Source organism: Gorilla gorilla, chromosome 17 (genome assembly GCF_029281585.2).
Source record: "Gorilla gorilla gorilla isolate KB3781 chromosome 17, NHGRI_mGorGor1-v2.1_pri, whole genome shotgun sequence".
Classification (NCBI taxonomy): domain Eukaryota; kingdom Metazoa; phylum Chordata; class Mammalia; order Primates; family Hominidae; genus Gorilla; species Gorilla gorilla.
Genome location: NC_073241.2, coordinates 40,714,579 through 40,732,079, shown reverse-complemented (window position 1 = coordinate 40,732,079; position 17,501 = coordinate 40,714,579). Strand labels below are relative to the sequence as shown.

General features: G+C 42.4%; 1 protein-coding gene across 5 annotated transcripts in view; it reads left to right on the top strand.

The window, feature by feature from the left end:
• The window catches only part of RALBP1 (ralA binding protein 1), a 62,808-nt gene extending 45,307 nt beyond the window's left edge, over window positions 1-17,501 (top strand). For all 5 annotated transcript variants that reach the window (XM_055368640.2, XM_004059177.5, XM_055368639.2 and 2 more), the window contains 7 exons: window positions 1,988-2,337; window positions 4,419-4,580; window positions 5,563-5,694; window positions 10,713-10,820; window positions 13,212-13,333; window positions 13,580-13,703; window positions 15,550-17,501. In XM_055368640.2, coding sequence (XP_055224615.1) covers window positions 1,988-2,337; window positions 4,419-4,580; window positions 5,563-5,694; window positions 10,713-10,820; window positions 13,212-13,333; window positions 13,580-13,703; window positions 15,550-15,816 — 1,265 coding nt within the window. In that variant the 3' untranslated portion in view covers window positions 15,817-17,501. The remainder of the gene's footprint in view (window positions 1-1,987; window positions 2,338-4,418; window positions 4,581-5,562; window positions 5,695-10,712; window positions 10,821-13,211; window positions 13,334-13,579; window positions 13,704-15,549) is intronic.

Here is a 17,501-nt window from a genome sequence, read left to right as displayed (position 1 = left end):
TATAAAAATAATAGTGTTATTTTTGTGTTTTGTTATTGATTTTATTTTGTCAATACTGGATAAGTTACAGATTTATCATAATGCCATTAAAAGATTTTCACGAAGGATAAGGAATGCCAAAGTCCAGATGTAAGGAACCACTGTGAAGTGCTGTTCAGCTTAGACTGCATTTACCCGCAGAAATTATCAGCGTTAATTTGTAGCTTGTTTCACATAATTGGCTGAAAGTGTTAAGTATTAAAAACAGCAAAAAACTACTTTGTGTTCTTCTGAGCAATCGTCACTAAATTACGTCACTTAATGCAGATTGTACTAAAGACTTAAAATCTTATGTAATGTTTGCAAATCATTTGCTTTAGTTTCCTTTTGTTCAATAAGCAAAACAATTTGATTTTAGAAACCCATACTTTATTTTTTTTGTTCCAGCTCTGTTCAGATTAAGGTTATACTTAAAAGAATCCAAACTTTAAAATAGAAATTAGATGGGGATGATTTAATGGAGAATAATTTTCAAAGTGTTTGTTTGGGTAGCTAATTCACCCTTTGCAATTACAGTACAATATTTACACATAAAAAAGTAATTTACCCACAACTTTTTGGAACATACTTAGGTACACCAAGCCACATTTTTTTGTGGTCAGTCTTGTGACTTGTTAGAAAAAGCAGCTGGCTGCCTGTGTAGAGCCAGACTTACACTTGGATTGTAGTTTAATTTTTGTCTTTTTACCTTTTTTTTATATTTTTTTGAGACAGAGTCTTACTTTTCACCCAGGCTGGAATACAGTAGTGTGACCTCGGCTCACTGCAACCTCCACCTCCTGGGTTCAAGCGATTCTCCTGCCTCAGCCTCCTGAGTAGCTGGGAGTACAGGCACCCGCCACAATGCCCGGCTAATTTTTGTATTTTTAGTAGAGACAGGGTTTCACCATGTTGGCCAGGCTGGTCTTGAACTCCCTACCTCAGGTGATCCACCTACCTCGGCCTCCCAAAGTTCTGGGATTACAGATGTGCACCACCGTGTAATGTTTTTACATTAAAAACAAATTCCTGAATTAATGGGCATATTTGCTTAATATATTCATGGTTGCTTTGACTTCTGTTCTGACTGTTGAGCTTTTCAATTATCATTTAACTTTTGGTTAAATTCACTTTTGAAGTTAGTTTTTTGGGTTTTGTTTTTTGTTTTGTTTTTTGTTTTTAGATGGAGTCTTGCTCTGTCACCCAAGCTGGAGTGCAGTGGTGTGATCTCGGCTCACTGCAACCTCTGCCTCCCAGGTTCAAGTGATTCTCCTGCCTCCGCCTCCCAAGTAGCTGGGATTACAGGCACACACCACCACGCCTGGCTAATTTTTGTATTTTTAGTAGAGACAGGTTTTCGCCATGTTAGCCAGGCTGGTGTTGGACTCCTGACCTCAAATAATCCTCCTGCCTTGGCCTCCCAAAGTGCTGGGATTACAGGTGTGATCCATGGTGCCTGGCCTGTTTTTAATTATTATTTTTTTTTTTGAGACAGTGTCTTACTCTGTTGCCCAGGCTGGAGTACAGTGGTGCAATTATGGCTCACTGCAGACTCAACCTCCCAGGATCAAGTGATCCTCCCAACTCAGCCTCCCAAAGAACTTGGACCACAGGCGCACGCCACCATGCCCAGCTAATTTTTGTATTTTTTGTAGAGATAGATTTTGACCATGTTGTCCAGCTAGTCTCGAATTCCTGGGCTCAAGCTATCTGCCTGCCTCAGCCTTCCAAAGTGCTGGGATTACGGGTGTGAGCCACTGCGCCCAGCCAAGTGTAGTCTTATATGTTAGTGTTTACAGAGGAACTGTACGACCTTTGTGCAGATAAATATTTCATAACAAGAGGTTTGTTATTGGTCAGGTTGCTGTTCTCATCTCCTTAGCAAGGGTGGGGATAATGGTAAAGAAAACTTGTGTGTTTGATTTTCTTTTCTCAGTATCTTCTCTCTTCTGAATTTGAATGTTTTAAGGAATTAAATCAAAGGTGGATGAGCTAAAAGCAGCCTATGACCGGGAGGAGTCTACAAACTTGGAAGACTATGAGCCTAACACTGTAGCCAGTTTGCTGAAGCAGTATTTGCGAGACCTTCCAGAGAATTTGCTTACCAAAGAGCTTATGCCCAGATTTGAAGAGGCTTGTGGGAGGACCACGGAGACTGAGAAAGTGCAGGAATTCCAGCGTTTACTCAAAGAACTGCCAGAATGTAACTATCTTCTGATTTCTTGGCTCATTGTGCACATGGACCATGTCATTGCAAAGGAACTGGAAACAAAAATGAATATACAGAACATTTCTATAGTGCTCAGCCCAACTGTGCAGGTACATGGTCTTCTCTACACATATACCCTTTGGTACTGACATTGGGGAACTGGGGTAATTTTCTGTTGCTGAATCACATGTAAAGCAGTGAACTTGAGAAGATAGGTAATGGATTAGCTTGAATACGGGTCTTTTCCTTTCATAATTTGGACAGTGTCAATGTATAAGATAACATACTTGCCCTTTAGCTTGTAGTGAGGTAATTTGAATGCGGTACAGTCTTTGATGTGGGTTTATAAACAAGACCTGATGACAAGGATCCTTCATTAGGGGAGGAGGAGCCCATGGCATCTACAGTTACAGAGTTCGTGTGTAGAATTTTAGAGATCCCAGTTATTTAATCAATAGCATTATTGCTTCATTAGATCACAGACACACATCAAACTCAGGCACAAAGGGACCTGTCATTAATTGTTTGGTCAAAGATTTAGCCTGAGGATTTCATTCATAAGGATGGATCCTAGAGAGACATGTTATAGGCTCTGAATCTGAGAAGGAACTTCAGGGAATTGCGTAGTGTGTTAATTGGTATCTTTTTACGACATACATACTTGGCTTTCCTTTATTGCTGCTCAGTTGGTGCTGTCATAGAGTATATGTTTTCTTTTAATTACAGTTAATGATATTTTACTCAGGCCAATAAAAAGGGAGATGATAGGTTATATTTATTATCTTAAGCCCTCTTTTTGGCCAGTATTCTGAGTCACCATAAATCACTGTCACTGTTATTAGAGAGTGTTTTCATTTACTAAAGAGCATTTCAGTCAGGCGCGGTGGCTCACACCTTTAATGCGAGCACTTTAGGAGGCTATGGCAGGAGGATAGCTAGAGGCCAGGAGTTCAGCCTAGGCAACATAGCAAGACCCTGTCTCTACAAAAAAATTAAAAATTAGCTGGGTGTGGTAGCATGTATGTGTAGTCCCAGTTACTTGGGAGGCTGAGGTAGGAGGATTGCTTGAGCCCAGCAGTGAGCTATGATCATGCCACTGTACTCCTCTCTGGGTGACAGAGCAAGATTTTATCTCTAAAAAATAAAGATTCTTCTGTTACTCATTGATTACACTTTGAAAGCAAAATGTTTCTCAGATTTTAGTTTGATCATTAGGATTTCAGGATCTGGTAAATATTACATTGATACTTAATATTCCTTAATATAATAGAGATGGTTGTATCATAGAAGAGTCAAGTGTGTTGTAAGAGTAAGTTTTAGGTAGGAAATAATTTCTTGTAGTAGCTTTTCAGCCAACCTAATGCCCTGGCCTCCTAGCATATGAACATCCATACTTAAATGCTGGCTGTGTCCAGGTATTTGTTTCTGGAGTGAGGGCTTTCAACCTCAACCCAGCTTTACTACTGTGGTGCTCCCATTTCCCTCATGGTCCTCATTCAGTCCATTGCGTCTGTTAAAATATGTCAAAGTAAGTTGAAAATAAAGAATATAAGATGTTTTAGCCGGGCATGGTGGCTCACGCCTGTAATCGCAGCACTTTGGGAGGCTGAGGTGGGTAGATCATTTGAGGTCAGCAGTTTGAGACCAGCCTGGCCAACATGGTGAAACTCCGTCTCTACTGAAAATACAAAAAAATCAGCCAGGCGTGGTGGCACACGCCTGTAATCCCAGCTTACCAGGGAGGCTGAGGCAGGAAAATCGCTTGAACCCGTGAGGTGGAGGTTGCAGTGAGCTGAGATTGTGCCACTGCACTCTAGCCTGGGCTACAGAGCGAGGCTCCATCTCAAAAAACCACCACCACCACCAACAACAACAAAAAACACACAAAAAATAAGATGTTTTAATCAGTTAATATTGTAGTGATAGAAAAAATAAACAAATGGATGGCATCAACTTCTCTATCCTTTTCTTTTTTTCCCTTCAGATCTTTCTGGTGCTTGAATACATGATTTAACTCATATTTTACCATTTTCTTCTTAAATTGGCTATTAACTAGCAAAGACTGTGTTGTCATTACTGGGTAGAATTTTCTTTATGTGTCCAGGATTAAAGGATATATTATGTAATAGACACAAATAAGTGAAATACAATGATAGTTTTAATGGTTTTCTTGTAAATCTTTTTTTCTTAGATCAGCAATCGAGTCCTGTATGTGTTTTTCACACATGTGCAAGAACTCTTTGGAAATGTGGTACTAAAGCAAGTGATGAAACCTCTGCGATGGTCTAACATGGCCACGATGCCCACGCTGCCAGAGACCCAGGCGGGCATCAAGGAGGAGATCAGGAGACAGGTGTGTGCACCCTGCCTGCCACAGCCTGCCTCTGCATTGGCCGTTGTGGAGTCCAGTGGTGATGGGCTCTTGTTTCCTGAACACTTTCTGTGTGTCTGGAGCTATGTTAGGCACACTGAAGTCAGAAATTCCCATCTGGTACTGTTTCATGCCAAATAAGTCGGAATACCATGGTGGAAAGAGCATAGTTTTTGGAATCAAAACACCTGGCTTTAAATTCTTGCTCTGATCTAGTTAACTGATTTCAGGCGAATTCTTAACCACCTTAAGCACTGGTGTTCTTGCTTTAAAATGGATCCTCTTATAGGATTGATGTGAAGATTACCCCAAATGAGATAATACATGAAACATGCCAGGCATGTTGTAAATAGTCTAAAGATGTTTGCTTTTTCTGGACAAGGTTGCTGTCATCAGCCATATTTTATAGATAAGAATATTAAAATTCAGGGAAGTTAAGTAACTTACCCTGTGTGACATGATTACTAATTACAGACCCAAGATTTGAGCCCAAATCCTGGGATTTTTTACTGTGCTATTTTGATGGAAGTAACAATGCCGTGTGTGTGTGTGTGTGTGTGTGTGTGTGTGTGTGTGTGTGTAATAAATTCAAGACTAAATAAGAAAGTTAATTACATTTGATTATTTATTTGCATGCAATTTGTCAAACCCCTGCTTGCTTTTCTTCCCTTGTATCTGCCCTGAGCTCCCAATGCTTACTAGTTAATGATGATGACACTGGAGATGGGGATGTGGATTAAGTATTATTGAACCAATACAAATTAGTGAATAATTAATAGGCAAAACAATAAGAATGATTTTTCAATCATATCTTCAAAAAAATAATTAGTGCCATTATTTTACTCTAATGAAATAAAGGATAATTGAAAAATAGTTGATTCTTCATGTTTAGAAATTGCACGTGTTGTTAGTTTAAGATAAGAGGATATGAAATGCAACTAGGTGTGTGGCATTTGCTTTCTAGGAGTTTCTTTTGAATTGTTTACATCGAGATCTGCAGGGTGGGATAAAGGATTTGTCTAAAGAAGAAAGATTATGGGAAGTACAAAGAATTTTGACAGCCCTCAAAAGAAAACTGAGAGAAGCTAAAAGACAGGTGAGTTATTATTTTGATACCTAATGTTTATAATAGAATGTGTTTGAGTCTTTTATGTACTTTATGTACTCTTTTTCTTTCTTTCTTTCTTTCTTTTTTCTTTTGATGTTGACCAGGGTGGTCTCAAACTCTTGGCCTCAAGTAATCCTCCCACCTCGGCCTCCCCCAGAGTGCTGGGATTACAGACATGAGCCACCACCCCCAGCCCAAGTTCTTTCTGTTAAGAATATTATAATGTCACTTGAAGTGAACTTCTCTGGTGGGACATTTATTCACTAAAATGTTTCTAGTCCTATATTATTGATATTGCAGCCTGGTGTCAGTCACATGTGTCAGTGCAATCTAGAAAGTTTTTTGTTTTTTGTTTTTTTTTTTTGAGACAGGATCTTGCTCTGTCACCCAGGCTGGAGTGCAGTGGCACGATAATGGCTCACTGTAGCCTCGACCTCCTGGGCTCAAGGGATCCTCCTACCTCAGCCTCCTGAGTAGCTGGGACTACAGGTGTGCGCCACCATGCTCGGCTCATTTTTTATTGTTTGTAGAAATAGGGTCTTGTTATGCTGCCCAGACTGGTCTCAAACTTCTGGGCTCAGGCAGTCCTCCCACCTCCCAAAGTACTAGGATTATAGGCATAAGCCACCATGCCTGGCCTAGAAAGTTTTGTTTTAATTAAAAATGATTTTACTAAAAAATTTGTCATTTCCTGCTTGGTTATACCTGTAAACAGGGCTTTCTATGGATGAAAAGCAGGCTGGATGGTGACACACCTTTGGGGACTGCTGGGGAATTTAAGGCATTTAGAATTAGTCAGCTCTTTGGAAATGTAGTGATGAGGGTCACCTGGAAGGCCTTGAAGATCAGGAGAGATTCTATTTATGTAATAATAATAAGAGTGGCCTGCAATACCTGATGAGTTTAGGGTATGCCAGTCAGACTTTTGAGTTCCCTCTTGTTTAGTGTGTGTTGCTTGGTTCTGGGACTGTGAGTGTACCAGCCACAGCAACGGTAAAATCCCAGATCTCTGGATCACCTTAAAATCCACATTGCAGATCAACTGCAGCATCTAAACAGCACATCCAAGGAACATTAGTTAGCCCTTGCCTGAATTGGGGAACATGATAGTAGGTCTCTGTTGTGGTTGTGTTAAAGAGACAAAGACAACCTGAATAATTCTGTTTCTTTGAGGTTAGAGATTTGTATTAATGTGGAGGATAGCTTTGTCACACGGGGCACATTCATGGGACTTTTACACGTGTGCTCCAGGATACGTAATCTAGCAGAAGCCCTCTGCATATTTTTCTTCCTTCTTTCTCCTAGCTCACTAGGTTATCTATCTCTTGCTTCCTTTACGTGTTTTTTGTTGTTGGTGTTGGTGTTGCTGTTAAAATTTTCCCTTCATGTCTCAGCCTAGAATCAGGTATTAGAGATGGACCACTCAGGCTTCAGGGGCAAATTGTAATTGTTAATCATATGGCATTGCCAGTCAGCCTTTAAAGGAAGAGTCCCCTGACTGACCTCGGACAGGGCTGATGGAGGTTTGGCTTTTGTTTCTCTTGCTTCTGCAGCTTGCCTAAATAAAGGAATCATGGTATAGCAGCCAGAACCAATATAAGAAGGGATGGATTAACTTTGCTTTACTGATTTTCCTGATGCTATGTTTTCACGCCAGCTCATTAATTCACAAAATGCACAAAAGATTCTACAAAAGTCTAATGTATTTTTATGTATTAGCAATGCACAATTGGATATTGAACCTAAAAAAAAAAGAGACCTAAGTAAATGGAGAGATAAATCATTCATGTGGTACAGAAGATTCAATATTGTTAAGATGTTAGATTTTCACAAATTTCAACTTTGAGGAATAAATGACTTTTAAAGACAGAAGTAATGTAACTTATCATATTAACAGACTAAAAATAAGAAAAACCCACAACATCGTATCAGTAGATGCAGAAAAAGATTTAGTAGAATTCAATACTTATTCATGATAAAACTCCCAGCAGATAACTTTCTCAGCCTGATAAAGGACATCTACAAAGAATCTACAATTATCATACTTAATAGTGAAAGACTAAATGCTTACCCTAAGATTGGTGTACACTGCAGGGATTTCTGCTGTTACCACCTCTATTCAGCATTGTACTGGACGTTCTAGCCAGTGCAATAAAGCAAGAAAAAAGACACGCATATTGGAGAGAAATAAGTTTTTATTCTTGGATAACATGATTATCTGCTGAGACCAGCTTGGTCGGGGAGACCCTAACCCAGTGGCACTAGAGGAATTAAAAGACACACATACAGAAATATAGAGGTGTGGAGTGGGAAATCAGGGGTCTCACAGCCTTCAGAGCTGAGAGCCACACACAGAAATATAGAGGTGTGGAGTCAGCCTTCAGAGCTGAGAGCCTCTTATTGATAGCAAGCCAGTGATAAGCATTGTTCCCATAGATTATAGATTAACTAAAAGTATTCCTTATGGGAAATAAAGGGATGGGCCGAAGTAAAGGGATGTGTTCTGGCTAGTTATCTGCAGCAGGAGCATGTCCTTAAGGCACAGATCGCTCTTGCTATTGTTTGTGGCTTAGGAACGCCTTTAAGCAGTTTTCCGCCCTGGGTAGGCCACATGTTCCTTGCTTTCATTCCGGTAAACCCACAACCTTCCAGCGTGGGCATCGTGGCCATCACGAACATGTCACAGTGCTGCAGAGATTTTGTTTATGGCCAGTTCTGGGGCCAGTTTATGGCCAGATTCTGGGGGGCCTATTCCCGACAATTATCTACATATAAAATCCTAAGGAATCTACAAAAAAAGAGCTAATCAGTGAGTTTAGCAAGGTTGTAGGATACAAGACCAGATATACAAATGTCTAGTGTATTTCTTTATATTAGCAATGCACAATTGGATATTGAACCTAAAAAAAAAAATAAAAAGAGAGAGACCTAAATAAATGGAGAGAGAAATCATGCATGTGGAACTGAAGATTCAATATTGTTAAGATGTTAGATTTCCCCAGATTGATCTGTGGGTCCAACCCCAATCAAAATCCAGACAGATGGTATTTGTGAAAATGAATAAGCTCTTCTAAAATTTGTGTGGAAATACAAATGACCTAGAATAGGTAAACAGTTTTGAAAAAGAACATAGCCGGAAGATTGGAGGACTCATACTAACCGATTTCAAGACTTACTACAAAGCTGCAGTTCATCAAGACAGTATGTATTGAATAGGGATAACATACAGAATAGAAAGTTCAGAAGTTGACCTACACATATATGGGCAATTACTTTTTTTTTTTTTTTTTTTTGAGACAGAGTCTCGCCCTGTTGCCCAGGCTGGAGTGCAGTGGTGCAATCTCAGCTCACTGCAAGCTCCGCCCGCTGGGTTCACACCATTCTCCTGCCTCAGCCTCCCGAGTAGCTGGGAATACAGGCGTCCTCCACTACGCCCGGCTAATTTTTTGTATATTTAGTAGAGACAGGGTTTCACCATGTTAGCCAGGATGGTCTCGATCTCCTGACCTCATGATCCACCCGCCTCGGCCTCCCAAAGTGCTGGGATTACAGGCGTGAGCCACTGCACCTGGTGGGCAATTACTTTTTAATGAAGATACTAAAATAATTCAGTGGGGAAGGGATATTCTTTTCAACAAATAGCGCTGGAACAGATGCAAAGAAAAAAAACTTTATCTGTACAACATATGCAAAAAATAGCTTGAAATGAATCATAAACTAAGACTAAAAAAGCTTCCAGAAGAAAAAAAAAACAGGAAAATATCTTACTGACCTTGGCTTAGGCAGTAATTTCCTAAATAGGATACAAAACCTATTATAAACTATAAAAGAAAAATTTGATAAATTGAATTTCATCAAAAATTTTAAAATATGCTCTTCAACAGATATTAAGAAAATAAATATCCAAGCCAGAAGCTGCGACAAAATATTTGCAAAAGCTTGTATCTGATAAAGGACTTGATTTTTTTTTTTAAAGTTTACAGTTTAATAAGAAAACAACCAATTTTTAAAAGGCAAAAATTTGAACAAATACTTTACCAAAGATCATATATAGATGGCAAGCACATGCAGAGACTCTCACCATCATTAGTCATTAAGGAAATACAGATTAAAAGTACTCTGAGATAACAGTATACATCAACTAGAATAGGTTGCTCTTGGTAATGCAAAATGGTGTAGCCATTTTGAAAAACAGCTTGGCGGTTTCTTATAAAGCTAAACATGCGGTTACTTACCATAGCACCCAGCCTTCCCACTCCTAGGTGTTTATCTAAGAGAAGAAAGCATTTGCCCTCACAAAGCATGTGCGAAATGTTCCTAACAGCTCTAGTTGTAATAGCTTACAACTAGAAGGAACCCCAATGTCTATCAGTTGGTGAATGGATAAACAAATTGGGGTACATTTATTCCATGGCATGTTGCTCAGCAACTACTGATACAGACAACCAAGTAGATGAATCTTAAAAGCATTGTGCTAAGTGGAAGAAGCCAGATAATCACACTACTTACTGATTGATTCAGTTATGAAACTCAAGGAAAGGAAAAACTGCAGCGATGGAGACCAGGACAGGGGTTGCTAGATGCCGGCAGATGGTGGAGGAGCCCAAGGGCACTTTGTGTGGCAATGGAAACGTTCTAGAGCATGATGGTGGTGCTGGTTACTTGACTTTATGTTTGTGAACACTAAATTCTGTGCTCAAGATTTACACTCCTGACCACACCCTCCCTAAGTATTACAATAGGTAATTTCTGTGGAAGGGTACCAGAAATGGCAAGTACATTCACCAGAACTGAGTATTTTTCACAGTGCAGACACAGACTCAGATCTCCATGTTATATTCCAAGCCCAGTTACCAAATGCCCATCCAGCTAGATGGTTCATCTGACTGTTATTGTTTCAATTCTAGGAAATGAGAAGGAAACGTGTAGATTGGTAGTGGTGTGATTTGTTGAATATGTGTTACATGTAGGCTGACTAGTTCTTTTTTATTTGTCTTATTTGACAGGAGTGTGAAACCAAGATTGCACAAGAGATAGCCAGTCTTTCAAAAGAGGATGTTTCCAAAGAAGAGATGAATGAAAATGAAGAAGTTATAAATATTCTCCTTGCTCAGGTAACCTAAAATCTTTTTCTCTCTTTTGCAAGACTCGTTTTTGTTTTTGAGACAAAGTCTCGCTCTTGTTCCCCAGGCTGGAGTACGTCGAAGCGATCTCTGCTCACTGCAACCTGCAACCTCCGCCTCCCAGGCTAAAGCGATTCTCCTGCCTCGGCCCCCCGAGTAGCTGGGATTACAGGCACCTGCCACCACGCCCAGCTAATTTTTGTGTTTTTAATAGAGACGGGGTTTCACCATGTTGGCCAGGCTGGTCTAGAACTCCTGACCTCAGGTGATCCGCCTGCCTCAGCCTCCCAAAGTGCTGGGATTAACAGGCGTGAGCCACCGCACCCGGCCTGCAAGGCTCTTAATGGTCATTTAAAAATAGTAACTTGAGAAGCTCTACTACAGATGTGAATATTTTAACCAAAATTATAAAGTGATTTTGAGGGCCTGTGTCTGTTTTATTTGTCCCTTCCTTTATGTTGTGTTTGTTAAAATGTTCAGTTATGGCGAAAGAAACTACCTTATATTCAGTAATGACTCTTTACTGGGCGTTGTTCTAGACGTTTAATCTCATTTAGTGTGCACACAGGTCCGAATTATAGGTCTTTTCCCTAATTTACAAATTAGTGGTACTTGTTCCATATTAATGAGATCAGACTTTTAAAAATATTTTAAAAACCATTGTACCTGACATTACAAAGTCTGGAATCCTTGAAATGTAAGATACAGATTTTATCTAATAGTTGTTGCTAATAACACCTTTTAGATATTTTGATTTTATTCTTTACAGGTGAAAGTCAATTGTTGGATGCAAATTGTCTTATTAGTCCTTCATTGATTTAACAGCTATCCCTTTCGTGCCTACTGTATTCCAGGCATAGAGCTGAAGATGAGCTCATTTCTTTCTGAAGTTCTCAAGTCAGCCTCACTTTGTTCTGGAAATTGCCAGAGTTTAACCAGAAAGGAATGAAGTTCTAGGCTCTGACCACAGTGTGTCTAGGGTTCCAGAAACTCGTGTGGTTTCCCTGAAGCCCAATAGGTTTCAGTCCTTCTGTGTCACCTCTGAAACATGCGTTGTTTTGCCTCTCAGGAGCAACATAGTTTTCCTTGAGGAGAGGATGAGTCCCAGATTATATCTTTGTTTCAGGGTTTTTCAGTCTGGTGTTTGTTGGAATGTCAGCTTTAGTAGGTATGCAGAGGTACAGGAAAGACAGCTGTGTTCAAAAATATTTGGGCAGTACTGTGTCCTTCATCTCCTGGAGAGTGGTTCTCAGCGCTGTTGGTGTTTGTGGGTAGTTCATTTTGGCATGTGACCATGGTAAATAATTACCTTCTCAGTACCTTCTCATTTGGAAAGAACGTCTGCACCCAGCTCCTCATCCCCACAGCCACCTTCTGTTACTCTCTTAAGCTTTGTCTGCCTTGCTTCTTTTCTCTAGGTCAGAGGGGCTCTCTAGATCTTGGGCAGATAGGGATTTTTTCCCCATTCTTTTAATAAGACTGATGATCTTATCAATCTTAGAAATGCATATTGTGGTAAAGCAGAATATTGACTATTTAAATACCTTTGGGCCAGGCATGGTGGCTCACGTCTGTAATCCCAGCACTTTGGGAGGCTGAGGCGGGCGGATCACCTGAGGTCAGGAGTTTGAGACCAGCCTGGCCAACATAGTGAAACCCTGTCTCTACTAAAAATACAAAAATTAGCCAGGCGTGATGGCAGGCGCCTGTAATCCCAGCTACTCAGCGGCTGAGGCAGGAGAATCACTTGCACCCAGGAGGCGGAAGTTGGAGTGAGCGAGATTGTGCCACTGCACTCCAGCCTGGGTGACAGAGTGAGACTCTGTCTCAAAAAAAAAAAAAAAACAACCCTGAGGACTTTAAAGAGGACGGTGGCTTATGGAAAGGTGAAAAAATTTCTGTAATGATCTTTCCTTCCCACTGATCTGCCTTAAAGGTGACGCTGACACCAGCCAGACATCTCTTGGATCCTTCTTTTCCTGGTGACCCCATCAAAGGTCACCATGGCCCTATATATGCCTACTTTCCTGAGAGATGGGGAGGCATTAAGAGTGGGAAGCCAAAGCCAGTTTCATCCCCTCAAGTCCTGGCTTTTCCCTGTGGGGGCCTCACAGGGGCCTTTGCAGTAGGAGGATATGGGGTTCCTGTGTGGCATTTTGTTATTGAGAAAAATCTAGTCATTCCCCCAAAATAACTTTACCTTTTCTCAAAGAAGCCTTTTCTTGACCTTAATGAAATAGGATGTTTTTGGTTGTGCAGTACGTAACTCGTGTTCAGCACTCAATGGGGCTCAAGAATTCAGGGCAACATGGGAGACCCCAAACAAGTGACATTTCCTGGACTAAAACTCTCAGAGGTGTTCACCAGTGATCATTATTTCAGGAGAATGAGATCCTGACTGAACAGGAGGAGCTCCTGGCCATGGAGCAGTTTCTGCGCCGGCAGATTGCCTCAGAAAAAGAAGAGATTGAACGCCTCAGAGCTGAGATTGCTGAAATTCAGAGGTAAAGGAAAGCCGAGGGTTTTGAAGCTTCTGAGAATGTTTCTTTAAATATAACCATAATTGTTTTAGCTCTCAGACTTTCCTACAAAAGAATTAGGCATGTGAAATTCATCATCTTTAAGTTTCTTATTTATCAGGTCCTAAGAATGGTGTTGTATTGAGTAGAGTCATGAAAACGTGGTAAATATAAAAGGAGGTCACAGACAAGCACATCCAGTAGCGTCTTCCTTTGTCTCTCATCTTGCAGTCGCCAGCAGCACGGCCGAAGTGAGACTGAGGAGTACTCCTCTGAGAGCGAGAGCGAGAGTGAGGATGAGGAGGAGCTGCAGATCATTCTGGAAGACTTACAGAGACAGAACGAAGAGCTGGAAGTGAGTTTTGGGGGGAAATAGCCAAAATGCATACTAACTTTTAGAAAGTTGTAGAGACCACATATTTCCCCTCAGAATTGTCCTTCTTTTTCTTGGTCACCAGCTGGGAGGCTGAGTAGAGAGGAATTTAGGGGGACATCGCACCGAGAGTCTGTGGGACTTGAGCTAAGTGCCGGCCAAGCAGATGGCACCTGTGTGTCTTCCTCAGGCTGTGAACTGGCATTCTGTGACTTTAGTGTGACACGTAGACCTTTCTCCACCCAATGTAAAGGCAAGCCTCACCTGACTGTGTCAGCTTGAGCAGCTTTGAATGACCTAGTCTCTGTTCCCAGAGAAGGTGAACAGAAAAATCAGCGCTAGTGATGGAAGAACAGTCTCCCAAGTCTCCCTGTGGGTGAAGCAAGAGACGGAGTTTCTCTTGGCCTCAGCCCGAGAAGCAGCAGGTGAGAGGGAATCGGCGCTAAGAAACTAGGAGAGGCTGCACAGTGAAGAGAAGGCGGCAGAGATAAAGGTCTAGATCACAGTTTCCCTTCTTACCCCAAATAAAATATTGTGTCCAGATACTTTGCCTAAGGATTGAGTGAGAGAAGATACCCTCTTCACAGAAAGGAATCTAAGGATAGAGGGACAGCTCTGCATCCCTCATTTGGGTTCGCTCAGTGGCTGGTGCGAACCAGAACTACACCCTGCATAGAAAAGCAGAATTCCACACACAGCCACCCTGCACAGGAGTCCTCTCTGCCGAGCCTGTGGGCAGAGCTCAGAGGCAACCACGAAGGTTCAAGGCAGAGACCCTTGCTGCAGCAGGAATGTGCTGTGGGAGGAAGCCCTGCAGGTGCTGAGACCAGGGTTGCTGGAGCTCCTGTTCAGAAAGGCCTCACGTTGGCACCTGATGTTCTTTTCTTAACATTTTAAGATCGTATTAAAACTCTGAGTAGGAAAACAGAATCCAGAAGTATTGTACTTGGGGTGTAGGCTGAATTGCTGTAATAAAGAGAATAACATAGTGGTTTAAACAAGATGGTGTCTCTTGTGTGGCAGGCGGTCCAGCCCATCATCCTCCACACCACTTTTTCCCATGTAGGGTCCAATGTGGCTGCTCTGTCTTGCCACTCTTAGCAGGACTAAGTTAGCAGGGAAGGGATCAAGGCATGCCCAGTCGCCAAGGGCAGGGTGCATGCGTGGCACTCGGCGCTTGCGCTTACACCTATGCCCCCTTCGCAGAGCCTAGTCCATGCCACACCCACGCAGGGGAGGCTGGCACCTGCCACAGAGTGGAGGCCATGGCAGCAGGGCCGCTGCTATTCCTCAGGACCTAAACTTTGCCGAGTACGTCCAGATGATTTAGAATTGATAGTAATTTTCTGTAGTTTGATTGAGTAGGACATTTCAGAATTACCGTAATACTATTCACAAAAGACAAAGGATATTCACCTTTGAAACAAATCTAGTTTTTAATCTGATCTCTAACTCCCCTTTCTAATTGCTGCTAAAATTACTTTTATTTTCTCCTTGTTTAAGGGCTGTTGAGAAGCCAGTTCAAAGTTATAAGTTGTCTATTTTAAACACTAGGATACTGAATTATTAAAATAACGGTTTTCTGTTGGCACATGGATGTGTTTCTCTCTAGTAACCAGGAGCAGGGTTTCCAGCCTCACATTCTCAGGAGTCACGTGGCTCACTGTGCACTGTGCATTCCTGCTGTGTTTGTCTTCTGTTTCACAACCCATTGACTTAAACAAAACCAGATTCCTCTGTAGGATGCCCTTGCTAACCGCGCTCTGCTCCTGAGAAATTGTCCTCTGACTTCCTTAAGTGATAACTGCCCTTTCTGTCATTCCCCAAGATAAAGAACAATCATTTGAATCAAGCAATTCATGAGGAGCGCGAGGCCATCATCGAGCTGCGCGTGCAGCTGCGGCTGCTCCAGATGCAGCGAGCCAAGGCCGAGCAGCAGGCGCAGGAGGACGAGGAGCCTGAGTGGCGCGGGGGTGCCGTCCAGCCGCCCAGAGACGGTGTCCTTGAGCCAAAAGCAGCTAAAGAGCAGCCAAAGGCAGGCAAGGAGCCGGCAAAGCCATCGCCCAGCAGGGATAGGAAGGAGACGTCCATCTGAGCAGCCTGCGTGGCCGTCTGGAGTCCGTGAGACTGAAAGGACCCGTGCATCTTACTGTAACCCGGGGGCCAGGCCGGCTCTCTCGCTGTACATTCTGTAAAGGTGTCTTCTCTTCTCAGACTCTTCCTCTGTCACACGTCTGACTCCTTCGCGTCAGGCTCAGGTTCCATGGGAGGACGAAGCAGTGGACGCATTGTGGGCTTTAGGGACAGATGAGTTTTCCAGATAGTGTCAGCTTATTTGAAGATTAATTTTCTTTGTTAACTTAAAATAACTATTTTAACCCTTGAGTGGCTTCTTTTTAAACCAAAAATCGTCTTTCTTTGCTTTTTTATCACAGCAGAATCAGGATCTCTTTCTCATTCAAGGGGGGAACCACACCAGGTCAGCGCTGCGCCTGCTGTGGCCGCCGCGAGCCACGCCCTCTGGGATCTCTGGTACCGTCACTCTTGCTTGTGCCTTCCAGACCTTCTCGGTGCAGATCCCTATGGGGGAGCTGCCTCACGTTCTCTGACTGGTCAGAGCAGCGCCTGGTGGGTGTTCCCTGGCCCACTCTCCTCTCTCCTTCTGCAGTTCTAAACCACAGTCCATAAGCCCGAGTCACCAGGACGGCCTATCTGGCCACAGACAGGGGCTGCCCGTGGGGGCTGCCCGTGGAGCCTGCCCACCGGCCCCCGGCAGTGCAGGCCAGCGGGGAGGAGGCTGCCCGTTCCTGCCAGTTCCTCACTGCGGGGACCAGCAAAGGCCTTCTCACTGGGTTGGTCAAAGGTAGTCACCTTGGCCTGGTGCATCCACAGAGGATGTTGTTCAAACCAGAAATCTTTTAAACGACTGACCTTCCTTAAAAACAGAATGACTCCGATTGCTTGCTTGGGCTAGAATGTACACGTCTCCTTGCCTGAATAAGCCATATATATGCTCTTAAACAAAAGTTTGAAATTATCCATATCATCTCAGTGAACCTACTGGTGGACTCCCAATTGACAAGATTGAGCAATAGAAAAAAATTCCTTTCCTTTGAATGATAGCTGTGATTCACCCCACCCCATTTTCTCGTTTCTGGTCCATCTGATGAGATGGATGCTCTGATGCTCTGAGGCTTCTGGGAGGCTGGGCCCTGGAGGCAACGTGCTGCAGGCACACTCTTGTCAGAGTGAACAGCACCGCGAGACAGGCCAGGCTCGTGGCTCGGAAGACAAACCCCACACACACTCAAGGGGTCGAAAACAAACCCCACACGAGGGCTCTCACCTCCTTCTCCTAGGTAGTATTTATTTTCAGCACCTGTTTGATGCAGTTTTTAATCCTCTGCCTATTGCACTGTTGTGACTCGTTGGCCATTATTTGATTTTTGTACGAAAAAAAGCTTTGTTATAGAAATCAGCATACTATTTTTTTAAATCTGGAGAGAAGATATTCTGGTGACTGAAAGTATGGTCGGGTGTCAGATATAAATGTGCAAATGCCTTCTTGCTGTCCTGTCGGTCTCAGTACATTCACTTTATAGCTGCTGGCAATATCGAAGGTTCCTTTTTTGTTTGTGTAAACTCTAATTTCTATCAAGGTGTCATGGATTTTTAAAATTAGTATTTCATTACAAATGTCTCAGCATTGGTTAACTAATTTTTGCCAGGACCATTATTGATCAAGCAAATAAATTCAACAGCCATTTGGGAAAAAGAAAA